The sequence below is a fragment of the Scatophagus argus genome, chromosome 3 (assembly GCF_020382885.2).
Source record: "Scatophagus argus isolate fScaArg1 chromosome 3, fScaArg1.pri, whole genome shotgun sequence".
In the NCBI taxonomy this organism is placed as follows: Eukaryota; Metazoa; Chordata; class Actinopteri; family Scatophagidae; genus Scatophagus; species Scatophagus argus.
This window is the reverse complement of record NC_058495.1, coordinates 24,951,226-24,975,110: the sequence shown is the minus strand read 5'-3', so window position 1 is coordinate 24,975,110 and position 23,885 is coordinate 24,951,226. Positions and strand designations below refer to the sequence as shown.

At 44.9% G+C, this 23,885-nt stretch overlaps 1 protein-coding gene across 3 annotated transcripts in view; it reads left to right on the top strand.

Annotated features, from left to right (window-relative positions):
* The first annotated feature begins 2,197 nt into the window (after positions 1-2,197).
* The window catches only part of pmepa1 (prostate transmembrane protein, androgen induced 1), a 34,362-nt gene continuing 12,674 nt past the window's right edge, over positions 2,198-23,885 (top strand). For 2 of the 3 annotated variants that reach the window (XR_006843039.1, XM_046384990.1), the window contains exon 1: positions 2,198-2,454. Coding sequence is in view for 2 of the 3 variants with exons in the window: in XM_046384990.1 (XP_046240946.1) it covers positions 2,358-2,454 (97 nt within the window). In the remaining variant the exon portion in view is untranslated. Of the gene's footprint in view, positions 2,455-23,446; positions 23,877-23,885 lie in introns of those variants that run through there. The other variant, XM_046384991.1, reaches the window with a different exon arrangement.

Here is a 23,885-nt window from a genome sequence, read left to right as displayed (position 1 = left end):
GTTTAACATGACGTGTTTTCATGTTTGGACACAAGACTTAAAGCCGTGCTGAAGCTCATTCTGCCCTTATTTGAGCCGCTCATTAGTGAAGGCCACAAAATAAGGGTGAAAACAGACACCAGTGACAGGCTTTCGCTGTAAATCTGCTGCCGTGTGTTGCGTTGTGTGCCGCCGAAGGCTAACTCGCCGTTTTGTTTTGTGTCTTTTAAAGTGGTTTAAATCTAGATTTAGTCATAAACGGCTGAATCTGAAACAGCCGCAGTGTATCACGAACATATGATATACATGATCATATGGAGATATGATTTCGTTTTGCTTTAACTTGTGTTGTTTTTTTCATATGAATGATTTCAAGCTAACTCTATTTTGTGCACTTCAATTAATAACTTGTGTGCACCAGTTAGTAATTCTTGCAAATTGATGTCAATGTTTTCGTGGCGTTAGTAACTGAAATTTACAGCCGCTGTTGTCAAGATGATGAAGACCACAAGATGCGGCCGACAGCTCCGGAACAAAAGCCACTAAGTGCACCTGAAAGTAAAAGTATTTTGTCATACGTACTGATACTTTACCAGCTCGGCAGTTACTGTGCTGTGAGTGGTTAAAGCCATAGACTGGATAATAAACAGTGGACAGAGCCAGCGTGAAGTCACCAATTGGTTTGTGGACTAACATTCTCAAGCCTCATGTTTGGCATCATGGCAACCACCATCTTGTTTTCCTGGAGCCACGAGTGACCATATTTAGACGAGACAGTAAAGTCTGTTTTACTCTAAATTGGGACCATAATTTGCAAAATGAACATCGTGCCGGACTGAAGAAGACATGAAACCACCAACTTAGACCATAAACCTGTTAGGAAACTGTGTCCTAAGGTCATAAATCAACTGAGAATTACAGTAATTTTCTCATAAGCTTACATACAGTCTGACTTCTATTTAAAACCAGTGGAGCCCCCCCCCTGCTGGACGTAAGAGGGAATGCAGATTTTAGAGACTTCTGCGTCGGCTTCAGCTTTCAGACCTGGAAGCTTATGTCCACTTATTTCGTGTAAGTTTAAAACGATGAGTTGCAGTTCAGATTTTTTGTCAAAACTGTGCCGTCTTTGGCAAACGTTCAACGCACATTGTTCTACAGTCTGCTTCCACTTTTGTTAATTTGTGAACGTGAAGTAGGCCAGTTATTTATGTGCGCGTTTGTTCATTCTGGAGCACCAGTAGTCATTTGCGTACCATTAATCAATCTGTGAACACAAATTAAAATTTGTGTGCACGATTTATTAATTCAGGAGCATTTTTTTTTTCGTAGAGCACAAATTAGTTAACCCAAGAGCGCTAATTAGTCATTTGTATGCACAATCTATTGATTCAACAGCATGAATTAGCAATTCGTGGACCCAAGTTTATTCACAGAAGGTTAGAGTTTGAATTTGTTTTTTCTCTTTAATGCATATATGCAAAACTGTAGGCTAAATAATCTGCAATTCATCTCACAATTGGTAAACCTCCTTGTGATCTTGTAGCCTGTGCTTTTATAATATTTTATAAAGCCCTCTGGGGCAAATTGCTGCCTTGAGGCTTAATAAATAGCAGGAACAAATTCGACTTGTCATCGTCTTTAGTATTATTATTATTATTATTATTATTATTATTTTGTCCTTCCCTTCTTTTATTTGCTGTTTTAAAACCCACCCCGTCTGCGTTGGTCGGGCTGCGATGCGCCCAAAGAGAAGCAAGTGGAAATTGGAAATGAGAGACAGACACAGACAGTGTCACCCGGAGAGGGGGAGGAGGGGGGAGGAGGGGGGAGGAAGAGAGTCACTGAGAAATCCCTGGAGACAGACGGAGAGAGAGAGAGAGAGAGAGACAGACAGAGAGAGAGAGAAACAGACAGGACCAGACAGACGTCCGTTAGCAGTTTAGTCGCCGGTCACTCGGCTGAAAACACGGAAACATTCAAGCTGATGTCGGACGGAACCGGACGTCTAAACTCAACTACGTTTTAGCAACATTCAAACTACATTTAACGGCTGTACCCGCACTTCTACGGTACGCCGATAGATAGATAGATAGATAGATAGATAGATAGATAGATAGATAGATAGATTTCGGAGGAAGAGGAGGAGAAACCGGAGAGAGGAGGAGGAGAGAACCGAGACAGGAGGAGGAGGACGGACGGACCGGAGGGGAAGGAGAGGAGGCTGGAGAGAAAAGAGAAAAGGGAGGATTTCTTTTTTTTTTCTTCTTTGGTGGGGGAGTTTTGGTCTCCTCTCCTTCTTCCGATCGCTTTCTCTTCTCTTCCAGCCCTTCCCAGCCTTCCTCCTCTGGAGTATTTATGTCTGATCCAGGAGCCTGTAAATGTTGAACTTGATGGGTGTTTTAAACGCCACCGCCGCCAATGTCTCCTGTACTTGTAACTGCAAGCGCTACACGTCCCTCCAGAGCATGGAAATCAGTGAGTATAACTTCACATCTCATGACTTTCTGACCGTCTCCGAGTCCCCCATCTGCGGTGAAGCCACACGCATCCGTTATTTTGGATTAGTGAGTCTGCGAGGCTCCTCACAAGTACAGAAGGGAGGAAACATGCCTGGTTTTGCAGTTTGTGGAGTGTTAACAGCCATTATTCTGCGTATTAGGTGCTGTTGGTTTGGGTTTCGGTGACATGCCCGTATTCGTGCCCCCTCTTTCATGTCTCACCAGTTTTTATCATGTCTGCATGTGTATGCGGCTGTTTGACGTTACAGCCGCTGATTTCTTATCGTCAAGGCCGCTTTCGGTTCATCCGTTTGACGCATACAGTTATGACTTAAATCGCTAGCTTAATTTGAAGTGAAGTTTTCTCCCGGCTGAGCCCTTTTGCCCCTTTGTGACTCCAACGCTCGGTTTTGAACTTGAACCAAAAACCGCAAGCTTCCCATCTCCTTCCACAGAGCCGATATGAATAAACCCCTTACTTTTCTCCATTTGTATTATTTTCAGTCCTGTTCGGGGGTCGTTTGGTTCTCTTTGAAAGCTCAGTTTGACAGATTGTGTGATTTTTTCGGTGGGGTTCCGGAGCCGCTGGCGTCGTGTCTGCTTTTGATCTTAAACGTTTCGCTCGCTTCTTTTGGAAAAAAAAACGGCAAAAAAATACGATTTAAAGTATGTTTAAACTACCGGGAAGTCACCACAGTGGACACTGGCGGCTCACTAGCGGAGGAAATGGTGGGTTTGTTCAGCTGAAAAGGAGGAGGGGGAGTTGGAAGTTTTGTCGCCGCTTCGTCATTCGAGCAAAGCCAGACGTCTGTCTAGCCGCCTGCCTGCCTGCCTGCCTGCGCGGACGTCTGCGCGTGCGTGTTTCACGTGTGTGGTCGCATCCGGGAAATCCCTGTGTTTGTATATGTGTGTGTTTGTGTGTGTATGTTTACATATGAGTGTGCTTTCATGTTTGTATATTCGTGTGTTGTTTGGTGAAGCAATGAACTAAACCTTCCCGGGGTTAGGGGCTCTGAGTTCCACTGGGGGACTCCCGTGCTGGTGTCATAACACTGTGTGTGTGTGTGTGTGTGTGTGTGTGTGTGTGTGTGAGACCAGCTGAAGTCACTACATGGGTGACTCAGACGGCTTCAGAGCCGGAGCAGACACTGATGGGACAAGACCGATGCATTTAGGCCTGTCTGCAGTTTGACAGGAAATGGTCAACATGAGCCCATCCCAGCCCGAGATTTTGTCTTCACACGTCTCGTTTTGTCAGAGCTGCAGCCCAAAATCCCGAGATATTCAGTTAGTGACAACAGAACGCTTAGAAAACCAGCAGATATTCACACGGGAGAAGCCAGAGCTTGAGTTAGAATGGCTCAGAGGTTATTGGAGATTAAACTAACTCACCAGTTCATCTGCTAATAACAACAGCAGAGCAGTTGCAACTATTAGTTCAGTAAATGCTTAAACAGTCCACTTAAAAATCATTTACTTTGATGTTTGATTGATCTAAGTAATTTCTCAGGCAAACATGTCCTGGTTCGGCTTCTCAGCTGTGAAGACCTGCTGCTTGACTTGGCCAGTAGCTCATAACGGAAAGGAAGCGAGCGTTTGGCCCGACGACGCCAGACTGCGTTCCCTGAGTTCAGTTTACACACATGAATCAAGACCGAGAGCACACGGCACGGAGATTAATTCAGCCTCGTGAACCCTAAAGCTTGTGAACAAAAACAATTTGCAAAAAAATGATAAAAAAAAAATAAAATAAAGAAGCCTGATTCGGTGACTCACTCCATGGCCTTCTTCCACCTCAGATTTATTTAGAAACCGGTTTCCTTGGATGGCTGAGGATACATTTTGACAGGCGTATTATGACTTTCCTGGTTTGAAACTGGAAGGGAAAATTATTGAGAAGCCAGTGAGTAATGTGTTCACCCAGTGGTGTGTAGGAAGGGTTCATGCTGGTGTCACCTGTCATCTGTTTGCCATGCAGCCTACTTGAAATGTCATTTGTCCTACGCAGTTGCTTACTGAGGCTTGTCAGACCAGTTTAAACACCAGCGATACCACTATACACCGCGTATTCATATACCATCTTTCTAATTATTTGCCAGGGCTGTATTTTTAGTGGGGCGGCACGGTGGTGCAGTGGTTAGCACTGTCGCTTCATAGCAAGAGGGTCCCAGGTTCGAATCCCGGTCTGGACCCTTCTATGTGGAGTTTGCATGTTCTCCCTGTGCCTGTGTGGGTTTTCTCCGGGTTCCCCCGGCTTCCTCCCACAATACCAAAAACATGCACATTAGGTTAATTGGCTACTCTACATTGCCCCTAGGTGTGAGTGTGAGAGTGTGTGGTTGTTTGTCTTTGTGTGTTGGCCCTGCGATTGACTGGCGACCAGTCCAGGGTGAACCCCGCCTCTCGCCCGTAGTCAGCTGGGATAGGCTCCAGCTCCCCCGCGACCCTGACGGATAAGCGGTATAGAAAATGGATGGATGGATGTATTTTTAGTGGTAATAGTACCGGATATAACCTGTACTAATACTGACATCTGCAGCAGTAAAGGTTTTGGTGTGGAAATCGCTGCCACTTTAGTCAGCATTGCAGTATCGCAAGTATTATCAGCAGTAGTGCTAATGACAAAGGACAAAAGTATGTGGACACCCAAGCGTTGCACCCATATGTGATCGTTGGAACAGGTTGTTCCGAAGTCGTGGACGTTGAGCTGCCCCTCCTAACAGCCTGCACCTTTATTGTTTCTGTTTGCGGTTGTAGTCACATTTGAAGTTAATCCAGAAGGCGTTTGATGTGGTTGAAGCCGGAGCAGGCCAATCAAGTTCTTCCAAACCAGACCGGGAAAACCGCTTCCTTATTGATGCATATGCCGACGCTGTCATGTTTAAACAGGAAAAGGGCCACTCCACTAAAGTGCAGCCGCAAAGTTTTGCCTGAAATGTCGGCGCATATTAGGGGTGATCAAATACACGCTGAAGTAAACCTCAACGGCTGTGATGTCGGTAGCGGGAACAACGAAGTACAGATTGTTGCCCGGACGAGATAAGTTTGCGTGCAGACACACACATGAAGTGGCGCACAATCCTTCTGTCTGAGAACAGACACGATGTTTAGTCTGGAAGACGGAGGGAGGGAAACAGATAAACCAAAGGAGGAGAGAGAGAACTCCGCAGACAGAAGAGGAAGAAGGGAGTGAGAAGAATATGTCGAAACTTTTACGGGAGAAACAAAAAAGGAACAGGATGTCAGAAGAGAAACGCCGAGAAACCGAAAGGGAGCGATGAGTGAATCATCCTGGTGAATTTAAAATTGTGTCAAAGGTGATTCAAATGAAGTTTGGTAGCTGAAAGCGGTGATGCTTTGGGCTTTATTTAAGAAAAAAAAGAAAAAACAAGCTGATGTTTAAGGTGTTTCGTCTTTACTGGACATTAAGAAGTGAAGTGTGACGGGAAAGATGAAAGACACGGAGGGAGGAAGTAGAACAGAGGATAATCCACCTTACACACTTGAGATGCGGTGATCAAAGGACGATGTAGACATGACAAAAAAAGAAAAAAAGGAGGAGTTCCCTAAATTTATACTTCTGAAGATCCTGAGAATTGATCCGTCACAGAAACTCTCATTTTAAAGAGTCGCTTCAACGGCAACTCAGCTAGCTGACTCTGAGTGGTCTTAGGAAAAGGCCAGTTGTTTTACAGCATGTGAACATTGGTGTGGACTGCACATTGGCCTGCAGCGGCCTTGCACCTGTAGCTGCTGCATTTAAAGCATGTAAGTGCTTTTAAAGCGGAAGACTTTGGATCAGACTCCCCAGACTTTTGAAAGAGTTACAGAGAAGCCTGACTCACTGCAGACTCACTCGCTCGTCTGTCTCTCCTGCACATTTGTTCCTCATCTGGATCTGTGGAGTTGTAATTGTAGGGTTGCATATACCTGTTACACCCTCTGACATATAAGAGAGCACACACACACACACACACACACACACTCACACTCTAATATGCAAAAACACATCTGGTCTGTGCGGCAGACAGTGCTAGTCAAAGCACATGACATCAGCATTACTCACAGGCTAGCCGTGTGTGTGTGTGTGTGTGTGTGTGTGTGTGTGTGTGGTGAAGTCATTGCTGGTATCAGCTTGTAAGAATCATTTCCTACCAACAGCTTGGTTTCTCAGTACATTTGTTACTACATGTCTGCCCTTCTTAACGTCAACACCTTCACAGTCTGCCTGTATAGCCAACATAAATGTTACCCACAGGGTTTGTCTGCGTGTGTGTGTGTGTGTGTGTGTGTGTGTGAGAGAGAGAGTGAGTTCAGCTGGAGGGTAGTGGTATTTATTTTGGTTATTGAATTTGAGGAAAAGAGTGTTCCTGAGTGGGCGGGAGGTGACTTCAGGAAGGACAGACTGTGAACTCTTTTCTGCTCAGCAAACATTCCTGTCATTGTGCCGTCACAGGTCACAAGTTTGATTCCTGCGTATGTTGGACCCCTAACTGAATTTTTATTATTGAAATCCATTTACTGATTTCTCTCAAATTCCTTATCAAATCTGTTTGCTCTCAGGTTTGGTAACTTAAGTTAAATTTGGCTTTAGCGCTGTATCCATTTTGCCCAGTGGCCACTCGCGGTACTGCAGTGCAGTGAAAAAGCTTTTTGCCCATAGGCCACCATCACAAAAGATGTGTATGAAACTCTTGACATGACACCTTCAAATGCAAACGTGAATTTTTAATCCGTGGCCTTTTTTTGTCTTATGTAAAACATGCCTTGAACTGATTTAAATACGTGAAGACTGAATCAAACGTAAACGACTGGATAGGTTGATTTCCTTTACCTTCATCATCACGTGGTTAAAGTTGTGACACGTTGCAGTATAGGAAAGTAAAAGTAGTTAAATAAATATGTTGGTTTAAAATAAATACGTCAGTTATGTAAACGTTACAGTAAATGTAAATATGCTGATGATTCTGATGACCTGAACTGCCTTTTTTTTCTGGTTCGGGTGGGCTGAATTAACAGCACATAAATGCAGCTTGAGAATGAGAAGATATTAAACACTGATTAGATATCTATTGGACAAACTGTCCACTTACTGTCAGATGCAGGGTGCTGCTGATAAAACAGTGTTTGGCTCCAGCACAGTACAGAGAGTACAGACGCCGGTTTGCAGAGAGCGTTTCAACCAGACAACAGCCAAGTTTCACTGTGGCCTTTTGGCAGGTGACGCAGGGCATCAGTGTTCATTAATTAGCTCGTGTGAGACCAGAGAAAGTCAGTGTCGGCTCAAAACGAGGAGCCTGCTGACACGTTTTACACGTTGCTAGTAAAACGGAGCGAGAATGGACAAAGTCTTTGTGAGTGTCGGAGCTCGGCGAAGCCACCTGAACGGCATGCGGCGGAAACGACTTTCCTGTCAGTCAGGTGGCGGTTGGTTGTTGTGATTGAGTTACGTGAATGTTATCAGAGCTGCGTGAGTTCGTTCTGTGAACATATTTGGAATTTCCAGACTGTTGCATGAAGCACTTTGTCCGTCTGGACATCCAGCAGCCTCAGTGACTCTTCTCAGAAACCATCCAGCTCTTGTCAAACATGTGCAGCAAAGCGCAGGCAGCTGACAACATTTTCTGTATTTTTAGCTTGAAAACTCTTGCATCTGAAATCCATCATGTGTCATTCTGTCATAGTCATGTGTCAGTCTCTGCATAACCCCTCCACATCCTGTTCACGCCGCAGCTCCCATGTGACCCACAGATGATGTTTGCTAATCAGGTGCAAACAGACAGGATTTTTATCCACTTCCGCTTTTGACGGCACGTTGGTACCGCAAAACTACATCCCGAGGCAGTTTTGATCGCTCAAAATCTTATTAGCCGTACCAGAGGAAACTTTTCCGCCGTTCAGCTGAAATAACTCATAAATGCACCGCAGCTTAACAGAGCGAGCAAGTGGGACACAACAACGGAAAGAAAAACAAAGAGTCGGCTTCATCGGCGTTGGAGACGACGCGTGAATTCGGGCACACGCTGGAGCTGAGCTGTGTTGGAAGTTTTGTCTCTTCTCACTGCTCTGCTTATGTTGGTGCGTCACTTATCCTGAATATTCACATATGAGCTGTGCTCCAGTGGAGTCCGAGTTAGCAAATCCAGAAGAAACAAAACCCAAAACTGAATTAAGAGTTCAAGTCTGTCATATTTTCAAACGTGGGCAAGCCAGCTGTTAGTAGGCAGCGTTGGTCTTTTTTGTGTCTGTCTTTTAGTTTTCATTGATTGGTTTTCTTTCTTTCCTTCTGTCTGTTTCTCATTCTGTCTCTTTTTCTCTCTCACTCAGTGAATCATGGAAATTAAATGATTGAGTCTGTTCTGGCTGGCCTCCTAGACTTATTATGTAAACCTCTCTGTCTGGCCGTCTCAGTACTCTGTGTTCACGGGTGTGTGTGTGTGTGTGTGTGTGTGTGTGTGAGAGAGAGAGAGCCTGCACATGTGTTAGTCGGTGTTTCTCTATTAATTTCCTGTCTGTGCGACTGTATTTTTGTGTGTGTGTCGTGATTGTCAGCTGAGGAAAGATTTGCTAAATGATATAAAACACTCAGTGCCACAGTCGCCCTTCGTAGCAGAGAAGAAGAAGAAGTTGATATCACGTGTGTTTACAGAAGCCTGTGAGGATCAGTCTCCACCTTTTGTGTTTTTCTTTTTTGACTGACAGCTGGCATCGTCCCAGATCCCGAACCGCTTTGATCCTCGTGATGAACAGACAGTAATTTGTCTCGGAAGAAATGATTTATCCACCGCAACTCAGCTCAGCTCAGCTCAGCTGCATCGCCTTTGTTTGCTCGTGTCATATAACGCCATACTGGGAGCTGCCCAGTAAAATCCCAGTTGCCGCGAGCAGGGGCTGATGCAGGAACGAGCATTTGCTCCTTCCTGTCTGTAATTTCTGCCTTGCTTCTGTCCTTCCTCTCTTTCATTATAGAGTGTAGGTTTCAGGGACGATGCGTTTCATCAAGAGACGTCGAATCACAGACCTTAAAATTCTGTTAAATGACCCAACTGAGGAAACAAGCTGCAGATTAAATCAATTCACTTTTAAATCTTCAGAAAACTTTGGATGGATTCAGCTGGCTGATGTCATGTTTTCTTCTCAGCTGCACCTGCAAAATGTTTTGTATTTGTTTACGGTTCTGACTGGCTTCTTCTTCTTCTTCTTCCTCTTCACCTTGCATTGGCAGCAGAGGCTCATGGGTAATGTAGGATTTTAGCCAAGCAACGGACTCCTCAGAAACATTGTTGAAAGAATTAAAACATAAACCTACAGGATTATCATAATAGATATCACGAAAAGTAAGTAACCAGCGGCTCCTGCGGCTTTGCAGCTCTGTGGTTTCACTTCTGCTGTCTTCCCACCTTCTTGGCTCACATCTTCCTTCCTTGTTTCCTTCCTTTTACTCTTTGCTCCATTCGTGCCTTTCATTCAGCCTCTCAGCTGTTCATTGTTTCTTGGTCTAGACGGAGTAACACACACACACACACACACACAAAGAGAAACCAGAAAGTCGTCATCGTGGTCTCATCATGCATATATGTAGATGCATGCAGCGTGTGCGTCTCGGGGTCAAGGTCGTCGTCACTCTGGGGGTTGAGTGTGTGTGCTTTCTGCATCTAATCTGCATACAAGACCGTGTTCAGCTGAGGCCCTTGTGGTCTTGTTGGACCCATATTGTCCCATTAATTAGTCTGAAGTCAGAGCCGGACCTATATGTCTGTCTCGCAGCGTGAATAAATCCATACAGGGACTGTCTGAGGACCAATAGGCTGCACTATAAATAAAGGCAATGTCTGTCTGCCTTATATATGCATAGAGTGTCATGCAACAAAGTGGAGAAGATTGTCTCTCTTGTTTTTCATTAATTAGTCTGAACCAAAAAAACCCTGTGTGGCTGTCTGGTCCTGTAAATACTTCAATTGCGGCCCATTTTAATAGCTCAGAACGACTGTTTGCTGCCTTTTGTTAATTAGTCTGTGCCAGGGGAAGTTGGCGTAGGATTGTCTAGTTTCCAAGTGTTCACATTAACATCTGATTTCATGTCTTTCGTGTCTTTTGTTAATTAGTCTGGTCTACTCAGGAAGTGTTTAGTGTCACCTGCAAACATGGAATAGATTGTGACTAATGAAAATAATCTGTCGTTGCAGCCCTGACTTTATTAGCTTACCAGTTTTCCTGCTGCTTTCAGTCGTCTTTTTCTACACTGAATTGCCTGTGGGTTTTTCTTGTATTTTGAGTCACTAGCCCCTAAATGCCAAAGCTTTTTCTAATTTATTTATCTGCTTCTGTGAGACTGCAGTTTCCATTTCTTTCAACTTGTTTTGTCACTGTCAGGCTCAAAGGTCAGTTGTTTTTAGTGTGCTAAAACGAGTGAGCATTAACTAGTCTGAGCCCGATTAAGCTGCCTCTTGGTTTTCTAAAATATTATCCTGGTTTGCATGTTGCGTGTTCCAATATTTAGTCAAAGCCATAATGGAGGCTACCCAGGATTTGACATCATTTCTCATCACAAATATATCAGTTTTGATGCCATTAAAAGCCTGTGCCGGTGAGACAAAGACAGCCTACGTGTCCAGAAATGAGAACCGGACCCTAATGAACGATTCAGTCAGGACATATTTGTGTAGCGTATGACTTCCATTACAAATTCAAATATTCACATGTGTGTATGCAAATTAATGTTGTGCTGAGGGGGGGGTTTTGCATATGAAACCAATGCTGTTCAGCATCTGCAGGGAGGGGGGGGGGACATGAGGGAGTCTGGGTGTCTGGGAGGGCAAAGGTCAAGGGTCAGGTCAGGAGGAGGCATGGAGGGGGAGGCGTGAAAGGCTCATTGTCGCTCACGGCAGCGAGGGCTGCGTTTGTACGTGTGCGTTTGTGTTACTCAGTCACATCTACATGTAGTTTATCATTGCGTTGAGCTGATTATCCCTCCTGTGAAGGTGTGTGTGTGTGTGTTTATGAGGCCTTTACTGAGGCCTACTGATCAATTCGTTGAGATATGTGATAACAATATTTAAAATCACGTGCCGATCGACGAAGTCCACTTTCCTTACATTTGAATGCTGCGCTCACGGGGTTGCATGTTGAGCGTGACGGCTTATCTTGGCAGAGAATATGATGTTCACTGCATGTGTGCGTGAGGCTCTTCCTCACACAGAGACGTTCATGTGTCCTTATTTTAATGCTATCTGCGTGTGTGTGTGCGTCTGTGTGTGTGTGCATGTGTGTGTGTGTGCATGTGGGTGCACAGTAGAGCTGAGATGTCGCCCATTTAACTGGTCTGGTCCTGACTGTGAGACACAGTCTAGACAAAAGATACTTCAGTCTGCAAGCCACACACACACACACACACACACACACACACATGACACAGACTTCCATGACTGTGGGCTTGACCTGCATGTGCACACACACACACACATACACGTACACACTCACAGACTTGCTTCTGCCTCACTTTGCCCTCTGGCCCATAGGAAACAGCTGAGACCACATCATTTGCATCCTTAAACACACGCACACACACACACACACACACACCCTGACCACACCTCCCTGTTTATATTACTAAAAATTATCATCATTAAACATCCAACTATTCAAACACACAGGCACACAACCAGTTCTTATTATAAACGCCAGCACTGACAGAAACCAACCCCCCCGTGACAGCAGCCAGCACCTTCTCTGACACACACACACACACACACACACACACACACACACACACACACACACACACACACACACACACTCAGAGGCTACAGTACAGTGTGTCTAGACAAAGCAGCAGGCTAGAAAAGCATTCAGACACAGTAATAAACTGAATTTGCACACTAATGATGGAGTTTTAATGGTTTCAGGGGAAAAGGTGAGTACATAAAAGCCTTGAACACAAAATAAAATTTTGTCATAATGATGCTGTTTGTTGAAGTAAACGTAGTTCTGATGATTCACACTTTGAGCTGGGGCCATTCTGGCCTTTTTCTCCACAATAAGCTGGTGATTCTCAAACCACAGCGCTGACCTTTTCAGTTTCCAAAATGAAAAATCTGAAAACGCCTGCCTCACGTTTCAGTGCTGATGGACAACACGGAGCTTTTGGGAAGCTGAAATGGACGATCCAAGCCCAAACAGAGCTAAAAGGAGAATGAATTTTGGATTTACAGCCTTGGTCAGATTCAGGTGTCTGATGAGGGTTTGTAGCTTTGAATGATGGTTCTGTCTCTGGCCTTTAGAGAGAGCGATGTGCTCTCATCACTTCACTCTCCGCCTCACCCACAGGTCGCTTCAGTGTCCTGGACGCAAAAACGCCTTAAAAAGGCTTTTCTTTTAGAGCAACTTCTCGTGCAAAGTCGTCCCTCAAATGGGACGCTAAATATTGTTGCAGAAGTAAACTGCGAGCCAATGAATTTCCTGAAAAAGAAAGTTCCCATCACACCTGAGCTGACAGATTCTTGGCAACATGGGAAACACAATCACCGCTCGCATTGTGCACGAGCACCTCCCACACCTCGTTTGGTGGAGAGAGGGTAGGCCTCGCCAGCTGGCACACACACGCATACATATGAGGCCCATCTTGTTTTGTGCTCCGCAGGCACAGAGCCAGTTTCCCAGCTTGTTTACCATCCATCCGTCCATCCATTAGGCCTTCATTACTCGACTACAGATCCGCTCACGGTAAACATTTCTGACAGTGATGCTGCTGAGAAATGTTAGCATAAGTCACTGTCAGCTGTGAACTGGAGTACAGGGAGCTCTGCTCTGCTCTGGTATACTGACTGAAGAACAAACAGAGCTTCCAGGTGTGTGTTGGAGTTTTTCCAGATGTCACAGGTGATCAATGTTGACTTTTTTTTTTTTTTTTTCCAGCCGGCAGAAATTTTGTTTTGGTGTACAAACTGCCGAAAACCTAACATGATTTACCCAGACAGTGAAATATTTTCACTTTTTCCTCCTGTGCTCAGTCTTTCCTTGCTAGGATTCATTTGAATGGCTTTGTCACAGTGATCTTGTTGGGGTTTCAGCAGAGATTTGTTTTGTCTAAAGTAGAGGTTATCTCATTCTCAGACACAAAAGACGGGACGAGTTGATTCATGTGGAGCATCGTCGTTTGAGCACAGTTCTCTGAGGAAGAAAAGATCTTTTCAAAGCCAGGTGTTTCTACTGTTGGCTGTTGAGCAGGTGAAGCTTTACTGTTTTACTCAACGGTGAAACAGGAAACGTTAAAGCAGGGCCGCGTGGTGGCGGCGGACAGACTGAGAGGTCGAGGATGTCGACAAATCAAATTGCAAATTATTAATTTGAAAAAGTTTGATAATGGTTGGATTTTTTGGCCACTTGGGGGCAGAAAAATATCCACAACAGACTGACAAACGCAGATCACATGAAGACCGTCACCTGCCCTCGTGCTCTCTGGCACCTCTGAAACTCATGAAGAGCAGCGTAAAATGACGAGCGAAGAGCTAATTATGTGTGAAATGATGGGGAAATGTCCTTAAAACTGGTGTGCTATTTATACACCATCCTGTGAAACTGACATCATCATCATCATCTGAGTTGTGTATTCACTCTCCGTTTAGCTCTGGTTTCACCAACTCCTGAGACAAAAGTCTGACTCTTTAGCTGCTAGATGCTCCAGTTTGTTCAGCAGCCAGGTGCAAACGGGGGATCAGGTTTATCAGAGGAAACAGATTCAAAAACTACGAGTGCAAAGAAACAGAAAAAGCTTTGCAGAGTCTGTGAACACTGACTCCTTTCACATTACTGTAAAATCCTGATGAGAAGCGTTTTCAGTGAAGCTGGCAGCTCGGTGACTGCGGCGTTGAGTCACATGACGCACACTTTGTATACACATACTGTACATGTAAGACGTGAGCTTTGTTCATAATGTTGACCTGTTGAACTGAAGCCACAGCCTGATCTGCTTTCAATTCATTACCATTGTTTATTAATGTGGAATTGATTTTCCCAGACACACACACACACACACACACACAGACACAGAGGCTCAGACATTCAGAGCATTCAGACGTTGTTGTGTCTAGCCAGGTGTGTGTGTGTGTGTTTAAGGACCGGCTGAGCCGGTTTTGATTTGGCAGCGACACACTGTTTGGACAGGGACAGCATGTCTGGCTCATGCACACACACACACACACACACACACACACACACACACACACACACACACACACACACACTCTTAACCACATGCCGAAATTTTGCAGGCTTGATATCACATTCTCTCGCATATCTGCATTCACTTTATCGCTCTCACACACACACACGCGCGTGCACACATACACTAATATACACACACTTGCACCTGCAGTTCCAACATAACAGGTTTGCCCTTGAATGTTTTTTAGACTGTTTTGTTGACACCTCAGAGGTCCTGGTTGTCGCTGAAACACCTTCAGTGCTGTGTGCAGGTCTTCACTGTGGAAAACACACCGAAGACGATGTGATGTGTTATTAAATGTTTGTTGTTGAAGGTATGAGTCAACTCAAGACCTTCAACTACAGCTGAGGTTTGGAAAGATGATATGATAATACTGTCTGTTTAATGACAGCAACAAAGTTCTGCTGAAATGGTTTATGACACTGACTGTAGCCAGCGTGGGCGTGCAGAGGAAACTAAATGTTCCTGCAGGTTTTGCAGATTTTTAAAAAAATGTTGATTTGAGAAAAGGGTCAAACGCTAGAAACCATTTTTAATTAATCACAGATTGAGAGATGTTAAGTCAAAGATCCTACACAGTTAAACTGATAACAGGGACAACAACCAGACGCCCAGTCAGACTTTCCCACAAACCCAGCATCTTAAACATGAGAGGAAAGTGGAGCTGCAGCCACGAATCAGCTGACTGAGTGGTCAGTTGACCAAAAGGAAAACAATTATTTTGATAATCAACTGAGAAAAATGTCTAACATTTGTTGAATCTGGCTTGTGCTGTGAAGCCCTCTGCTGCTTGTCCTGGTCTGAAACAGTCAGTTGGATGTCTTTGGCTTTTGGGCGTTTGATCAGACACAATGAGACATTCAATGACATCAACTGGCGAACTGTGTGAAACATTTTCCTTATTAGAAAATACTTACAATTATCAAGATGAATGTCAAAAATGAGATGTAGATTATATGAAGGTTATTGTGATGTAGATTTACGTTTTTGGCAGCCGAGAGAACCTCCACACTGTGAATGTGTGTACATACACACCCACCACAGACTGTTAATGATTACTATTATGTCTGGTATGGCATTGGATCACAGCCATCTCACACACACGCACGCACACACACACACACACACACACACACACACACACACACACACACACACGGCCCTCTGCGTGTGACCTGCGCTCTGCGACTGTCTGACTTCCCTCTCCCTTTCACATTCAAATCAACGGTGTGTGTGTGTTTGTGTACGAAGGTCTGACTCTGTGTGTGTGTGTGTGTGTGTGTGTAAGTGTGTGTGTGTGTATGCAGGACTGTGCGTGCAGGGGTGTGAGATGACAGGGGTAGTCTAGCTCCTTCTGGCTAGAATTCTAATGAGCATCTCACACACACACACACACACGCACACACACACACACACACACACTCAGCAGAGCCAGACAAGCAGTTGATAATGAGGTTTGATTTTCATATGTTTCAGACAGAATGCTCTGCAGGTCAGCTAGTACACAGAGCAACAGTGTGTGTGTGTGTGTGTGTGTGTGCGTGCGTGCGTGCGTGTGTGTCTGCTCTCCATCTTGTTGGACTTTGAGTTGTCTCACTTTTTCCGTTGTGAACATTAATGGCGGCGTGTGTCCATTACAGCGCGAGTTGTGTCGTTTGCTTTTGTCTGATGTCAGACCTCTGCTTGAATTTAATGTCATTTATTTATTCTTTAAAGAGCAGGCAGACTGCTGTTTGTGGTCGCATTAAAAACCTGAAATAACACAAAGCTTGAAACTCTCAGACCCTTCAGGAGGCGACTCTCTCTGGGTATTTAATACAAATGTGTTTTATGTTGCTTTGGCTTTATTTTTTATAATGTTACATCATTTTCTGTTTCGGTGGAATTTAAGATGTTGAAAGGCTGCCTAATTGCGCCGGCCTCAGGTCTACGGTATTTTTTTGTTTTTATGTATGAAATGGGTAATCATAGCTTATGTTATTACAGTCCACATGCGGGTGAAGAACTTACCAACAGACATAAACAGAGTGGACATATTTTGTATTTATATGAACTTCAAACCGACTGTAGCTCACCTCAGCACATCCAGAAACAGAAATAAATAAATACATCAAGGAGAAATCCTGGAAAATAAAATTACAAATGTGCCTTTTTGCTTCTTTGAAACTCTGTTTCACAATGTTACATCATTCTGATGTGTTGGCATAGCAAATTGAACAGTTTTCTTCAAACGAGTGTAAACCCAGCTCATTAAAATGACTGCGGAGCTCACGACAAACCAGCTGGTCTTCAAGTGTTTGGAACTTAGCAGCTCCAATCAGCTTTCCATCCTCATCATGTTGCTCTCGACGTGTTGCCCATTTAGAAACAACAACAACACAGAAGTATGATGGGAGGCCAAATGATCAGCCACTTCAGTTCACACCAACACGTCCTTTGTATGATGGCACTCGTGTTCGATACGCAGCCGTGTCAGCTGCGCTGTCTCTGGCCTGTTGCTCGGCCCACACCGAAATATCTCAGCAACCATCGCAATGAAACTTCACACAGATATCGAAGGTTTACTTTCTTTGGCTTGTCTCGTAATATCCCACCAGCTCTCGGATGGGTTGCCGTGAAACGTGCACATCCATGGTCACCATCCTCAAACGTTTAACCTCGCACGCATCGTCAGGACAAGTATTTATTACCTCCAGTAATTTGGTTTGTGCTCAAATACCATCTTACGACGAGTTTGTCAGTGAAGGTGGCGTATCAACGAGCTAATCGTTAGGTAATTAGCTTGTTTAAATGCTGACATGAACACCAGGCTTCACAGAAAGGAAGGTTGAGCCCAAGCGTTATGTGATATTACAAGTCATGTTCACTTCTTACCGACTGTGTGAGCAGGAGCTTGTGTGTCTGTGGCGTCTGTGACCTACTCACTGATAGCATTAGCATAGCTAGCATTCCAGAGGAGACTCACAGTTTAACATGGGAGTTTCCTGGATTAGCACGCTAAATTTAGACTAACGCTCCACTCGTCCTCCCTCTGCGCTGATCTACTCTATTTACTCCGTGCTGTCAGTTCGCTAAGACAGTTCACCATATCGTGATATGCTTCAGTACTGCAGTTTAATGTAAACTGTACTGTAAGCCTCCCTGTGCAGCTGCACTGTCAGCAATGTTTCCCTTTTCAGGGCCAAGGAAGAGAGAAGACAAACAGAGGAGACGCATAGAAAGATGAGGAGGGATGATGATAATTGACCTGCCCAACCACACACATGCACACACATGCACACACTCAAACAAATACACACCTCCCTCTCTGTTTTCCCACTGTTGAAACAGCAGTGGGAGTTTTGTCCACCAAAGTTCCCACACTTGTTGGCTGCACCATGACCATGGCTTCCAAAGTCAATGGAGAGAGAGGGAGAGAATGTGTGTGTGTGTGTGTGTGTGTGTGTGTGCGTGTACACTCCCCTCCACTTCCACCCCCCAGAGCCTTTCTCATGGAAATGGGCAAGCAAGCAAATTGTGTGCATCTACGACCTATAACTCTCTCTCCCTCTCTCTCTCTCTTTCTCTCTCTCTCTCTCTCGCACACACACACACGCACACACACAGCTGCCTGTGCTATTTCTGACTACCCAGACTGTCGAGTCATCCAAGGACTGAGAAAGAAGGGGGGAGTGTGAGGGAGGAATTAGCCAGCCCCCCCCCTTTTCCTCCCTTTTTTCCTTTTCTTTTCCTCTCTCTCCTCCCTCGTCTCCTTCTCTCCTCTCTCCTGTCGTTGCTCCAAGCTAAACTTGGTTTTCCTCCTTATTTCCTGTTTTATTTTTCCTTCTCTTTCTCTCTACTGCTTTCCACCTACCCTCCCAGAGCTGTGATTCTCTAAAAATGAATTAGAAATATATCCCGAGTTACGGTGTGTATTACAATATAGACACAGATATGATCAAACGTGACAGCTAACTGTGGACGTTGTTGCTGCTTGATAGCTGCTGAAGACTGACTTCAGGCAAGCAGACTGAAGCAAGCGTGAGTGAAAAGCAGCATTAAAACTGAACCCTGGAACGTCTGGTATCGTCACTGCACCGCGTGATTATGAACTGCGGTGTGATGAACTTCTTTCGGCCTTGTGCACGTCTTGTTTCACTCCCTCATCGTCGCCTTGCAGGTTTTGTGCTCGGCTGCTCTTCTTCGTTCCTGTGGCTGCTTTCACGTGTGGTACGTTGGCGTTCGAGTCTGCTGTCTGTTTAACCATAAAACCTTCTGACGTTGGTGCACGATGTTGTTAATCACTCTTAGATATAAATGATCCTGGCCATTCAAATTAATGCAAAAACCATGACTCCACTGCATCCCTTCTCCTCCTTCCCTCCCACAGTATTTCCTTCCTCCCTGTCTCTCTGCACTCCTTCCTCCCCCTTCCTCCCTCTTTTCCACCCTCCCTCCGTACTCCTGACCCCCTCCTCTCTCTGTCTGTCTGCTCTCTCTGAGCCATCTGACTCGGCAATGACCGGCTGTGACCTTTAGCTGAATGCAGAGGGAGGAGGAGGAGGAGGAGGTGGAGGAGGAGGAGGCAGAGAGACGGAGAGCAGGCAGCGGATGACAAATGAGCTAATTGCTTTAGATTAACCATGGAGTGTCTGCCTGCCTGCCAGGCTTGCAGCCTCCTCCTGTCTAGACAACACCCCAGAGGGAGGGAAGAGATCAGCAGCCTCTCTCATGCAACATGGCAGAGAAGTGCAAATTTTAAATGGCTTTTTTTTGTTGTTGCTTTATTGCAAGTTGCACAAGGCGAGTTAAAAGAACTTTAGTGCAGATAAATCCTGTCAGACAAGCTGAGTAATCTGCCTGCAGCAGGAGTGTGTACCTGTGTGCTCCAGTGATTTAGGACTGAACTTTCAAAAAGTTGAGAGACTTAAAAAAAAGAATGGCGGAGATATCCTCACTTTTAGCTAATACCAAGCTCCAAAAACCTTATATTTCCCATCATGCAACATTTGAGTGTTGTCACTGGCCAGAATCAGGCGATATCACAATAAGGCAGGGGTGCCCACACTTTTTTAGCTTGCGTGCTATTTTAAAAATGACCGAGTCAAAATGATCTACCTACAATAAAAATGCTACACATATATTTATTTCTATATATGCTGAGTATACCTTATATGTTTATAATACATGTTGGTGTACCTTGCATAACAGCATGAACCCGTACGGCACAATACAATTCTGTATACTTTTGACCACTACCTTCCTCTGATGAGTTGCACCGCATGGAATCAGCCGGGGTTGCATAGTCCAGACAGTAGCTGCTGAAAGTCTTTCTTTAGAAGAAATAAATTGTTAGTCGCTAACTTTTTAGACTCCGTGTGTTAGAAAAGATGAGACATCAGACTGGCTGCACTGCGTGTCAATCAAATGGCAAATGCCTTAGTGAGAATGGATGATAGGCTATGGATGGATATTGGATGGATAATGGATGATAATGCCATGTGATCCACCCACACTACCATATGTGATCGACCGGTCGATCGCGATCGACTTACTGGGCACCACTGCGATAAGGGATTACAGTTCAGTGTGCAGCAGCTCGTCGTCACAGGAAGACCGTGTCACGAGTGATAAAAGGTTTGCTTTTTATGCAGTCAGAACATCTGCAGTCCCTTTTAACATCCAACAACAAGGTGCTTGCAGGAAGAAAATAAAAAAAACTGGAACAGTAACTGTGACAAATAAACCATTAAGTCTTAAGTATGACAAAACATAACATCGCGATATTCAGGCCATGTTTTCTGACAGCCGTGTTCATTAGACCTGCTTTGCGTCCCTGACAAACTCCACACCTCCAGCTTGTCAGACAGGTGCTGTTCAGGTCCTGTAGGCTGTAAAACCCAGTCATCTCTCAGGACGGTGCAGCTGTCAGTTTTCTGTCCTGACTTTTCCTGCCTGTGACCAAACCAGCAGCAGAACGCCATGACGAGCGTCTGCAGCATCTCAGTTAGTAGGAAATAATCGTTCTGTTTCTGCAACTCCGTCAGTGCTTTAAGACCGTGTGCTCCACAAACACAACAAAGTCGTTGTCTCCTGGAAGTTTGAACCAAAGTGGAACATTGCCTTTGGCCCGATCACACACCATTTCAGACACCACGAGGCGTTTGGCTGAGGATAAGCAGCAAGAGCAGAAAATCAGCAAACACGATCGTTTTGAAAGACGCGGATGCTTTTAGGACGGCGGCTCCGGTTTCTGTTGGGCGAATGCAAGCACCAGTTCACATGTTTGACTTTAAAATGCTCTGAAACACACGCAGTTAGTTTTAAAATAAAGTGATAAATACAGTAGTTTAACTTTTCTGCCACTTGGAGTTTAATCCTGACGGAGGACCTCTGGACTGCAGAGTCAGAGTTCCCCTGAAAATGTTGGCACTTTGAAATACTGAGGTTATAGAAGCTTCAGAAAGTCGTACTTTCAGATTATTATTTGTATTTGGCCCCAGCAGGAAGCTGTGACAGCAGTCAGAGTGCAGCTTGGCTCCGTCTTGTTGCGTTGCTTCACTGAGGCCTGGTTTGGCCTCCAGGATGTTTTTTCACCGGTGCGCATTCGCTTCAAAAGTGATTTCGGAAAGAAGAAGAAAAATAAAAAACCTTTGAAATTAAAAGTAAAACACACAGACACAGGAAGTGCATTCTTTTTCAAGTGTATTTTAGATATCCACATAATAAACCTGAGAAAATCTTCACTGCTTTGCCAGAGTGGAAAAATTAGTGTGACAGTATTATTGTGTAACAGTGTTACACCTGCTGGAAACATCTGGATGGAAACATGAGGAAAAATGATTTCCTTGTTAGTATGCAGAGCAGAAGGAGTGAAGTAAAGGAGGGATCAGACACTGCAGGAAAAAGGAAGACAAGGAAGCCATACAGACAAACTGGAGAGAGTGAAAAATAAGGAAGGACAGGAAGGAGGAGGGAGGAGGTCTGCAGACTGACCCGCTGACCCCCCTGTTTGAGAGCTGACACTGCAGGCTGACACACACACACACACACACACACACACAGTCAGAAAGTATTTTTCTATGAATAATGACTCATCAAATCAGAGAAGCTGAGTGGAAGCACATTTTCGTTTCATTTCCTCAGTACTGCAGCACACCTGTCAGTCTGTGATTGATCCAATAACAATTAAATGAAAGTGTTTAAAATACAGATATGACTTTTAAACTGGATGAAAAAGAAACGGTGACATCTTTTTGTGTTTTCAGTGAAATAACATCTTTATGTGGAGGCAACTGAGCTAATGTGACAAAACAATATCTGCTGTGAAAAGTGTTTATGAACCTGATGACAGCAGAATGAAGCAGTTTAAACAAGTTTAGCTCAATTTACTGGACAGAAAGCACAAGATGGATGATTTAATTACGACTCAGAATCTTTTTGTTTTGCTTGTGTGGTTTGTCAGTGTAGGCAAAGCTGAACTGGACTGTTTAAAATGCAGTCAGTTTGTGTGCTGAGTGAAAGTGCTTCATTGACAGAAAAGACAAATAATGAGTGACGAGTGATAAGCGATCGTCGAGTTTCATTCCCACGTCGCACAGCCCAAAGCGTCGCTGTTTGTCCACACGTTGCAGCCTCTGGGAAGAACTTAATTGATAAGAATTGTTGCATTAGTTATGCAAAGTAGTAATCTTGTACAAACAAGACGAGACCTGTTATGGATTTGAAAAGAGAGATGGACAAGACGGAAAGAAAGGAAAGGAGAGAGGAGTTGTGGGAGTGTTTTGGCTGAAAGATGGAGTTCAGCACCAGCTGACGGAGCAGAGAGACAAACAAGCTGTCAGCAGGCAGCGTGCCCACACACACACACACACACACGAGGTCTGGGTGGCTTCACGCAGATGGCGAGGCTGGCATCGTGGTGCGTTTGAGTGTCTGTCCCTTTTTGCCTTCCTGGTGCAGAACAGTTTGTGAAAAGCAGAGGAATGTGACTGTGTGTTTATGTTGCACCGTGTGTGTGTGTGTGTGTGTGTTCACTTTGCGTCTTCCTTCTCTCGGTTTTAGTAAATATAATAGTAAACATAACAAAGACGATTGTGAACATACGGAGAGAAGTCAGGTTGTTTGTGCGGCACGTTCAGATCCTGGACGGGTTCTGGTTGGATGTGTGCAGAGTTGTGGACCAGAAGAACCACTTCAGAAGCTGAGCTCCTCTTCCCTCACAACGGGAGCAGTCTGGGATGAGCATTTTCACAATTCTGTTTGAGTTGTGGACCGGACCAGCAGGTAAACCCGGGACCAGCGGTCGGTTAAACCCAGTCAGACGCGTCCATACTGGCAGTGCTGCAGTCCTGACTCGCGTACATAACCCTGAACATGTTTTAATGTCCCGTGGCCAGCAGGGAAGCTTTCTCTTCTAATTTGTCTCTGCTGCCTCTCGACCGGGCTCAGCTCAGCCGCCAGCTGACGACGACCTACGTTATATTTTAGTGTGATGATTCATATTTCCTGTCAGGTCCGACCACCTCAGAAGTTCAGCTCAGTTTGTTGCTGTTAAATCCTTGATTTTTGTCATATGTCCAAATGAGTGGAGTTCACACTCTACCCTCCCCCCCGCCTCCCTCCCTCCCCTCTGTGTCTCTCTCATCATTATTATTCTGTCCGTCCCTCTGACCCATCTGTGTCTCCCAGACGCTCCCACCACTCCCCTTCTCCCCCCCACAGTCTCTTTCTCTCTCCCTCCCCTCCTCCCTCACTTTGACCCCTTTTGTTTGCAGCTTTTGGTTGGATGGTGGTGGTGGTGGCAGGAGGGGGTCCAGTCAGCTGTTTCCTCACTCTGTGTGTGTGTGTGTGTGTCTGGACAGTGTGGGAATGCGTGTGAGAAAAAGTTGCAGACAAAGCTCGGTCGAGAATCAGAGTGTGTGTGTCGGACGGTGAGGACACACACACACGCGGTGTCGGAGCATCCGCAGGACATGTAGTTTGGAGTTTGGCTGCAGCGGGAAGATTTGTTTTAGTTCCTTTTCTTTTTTTACTTTCTTTTAGTTTCTTTAGTTTTTCAGTTTAAACTGTCGAGCTTCAGTCAGTGGAATCCCAGCTTTACGAGGGTCTGAGCAGAGATCTAACTGCAAAGGAGACGATGCAGCCTTCATCGGGGAGTCACAGCCCTGACAGCTGCGTTCAGACGCAGCTCTGCGGTGAGTTTC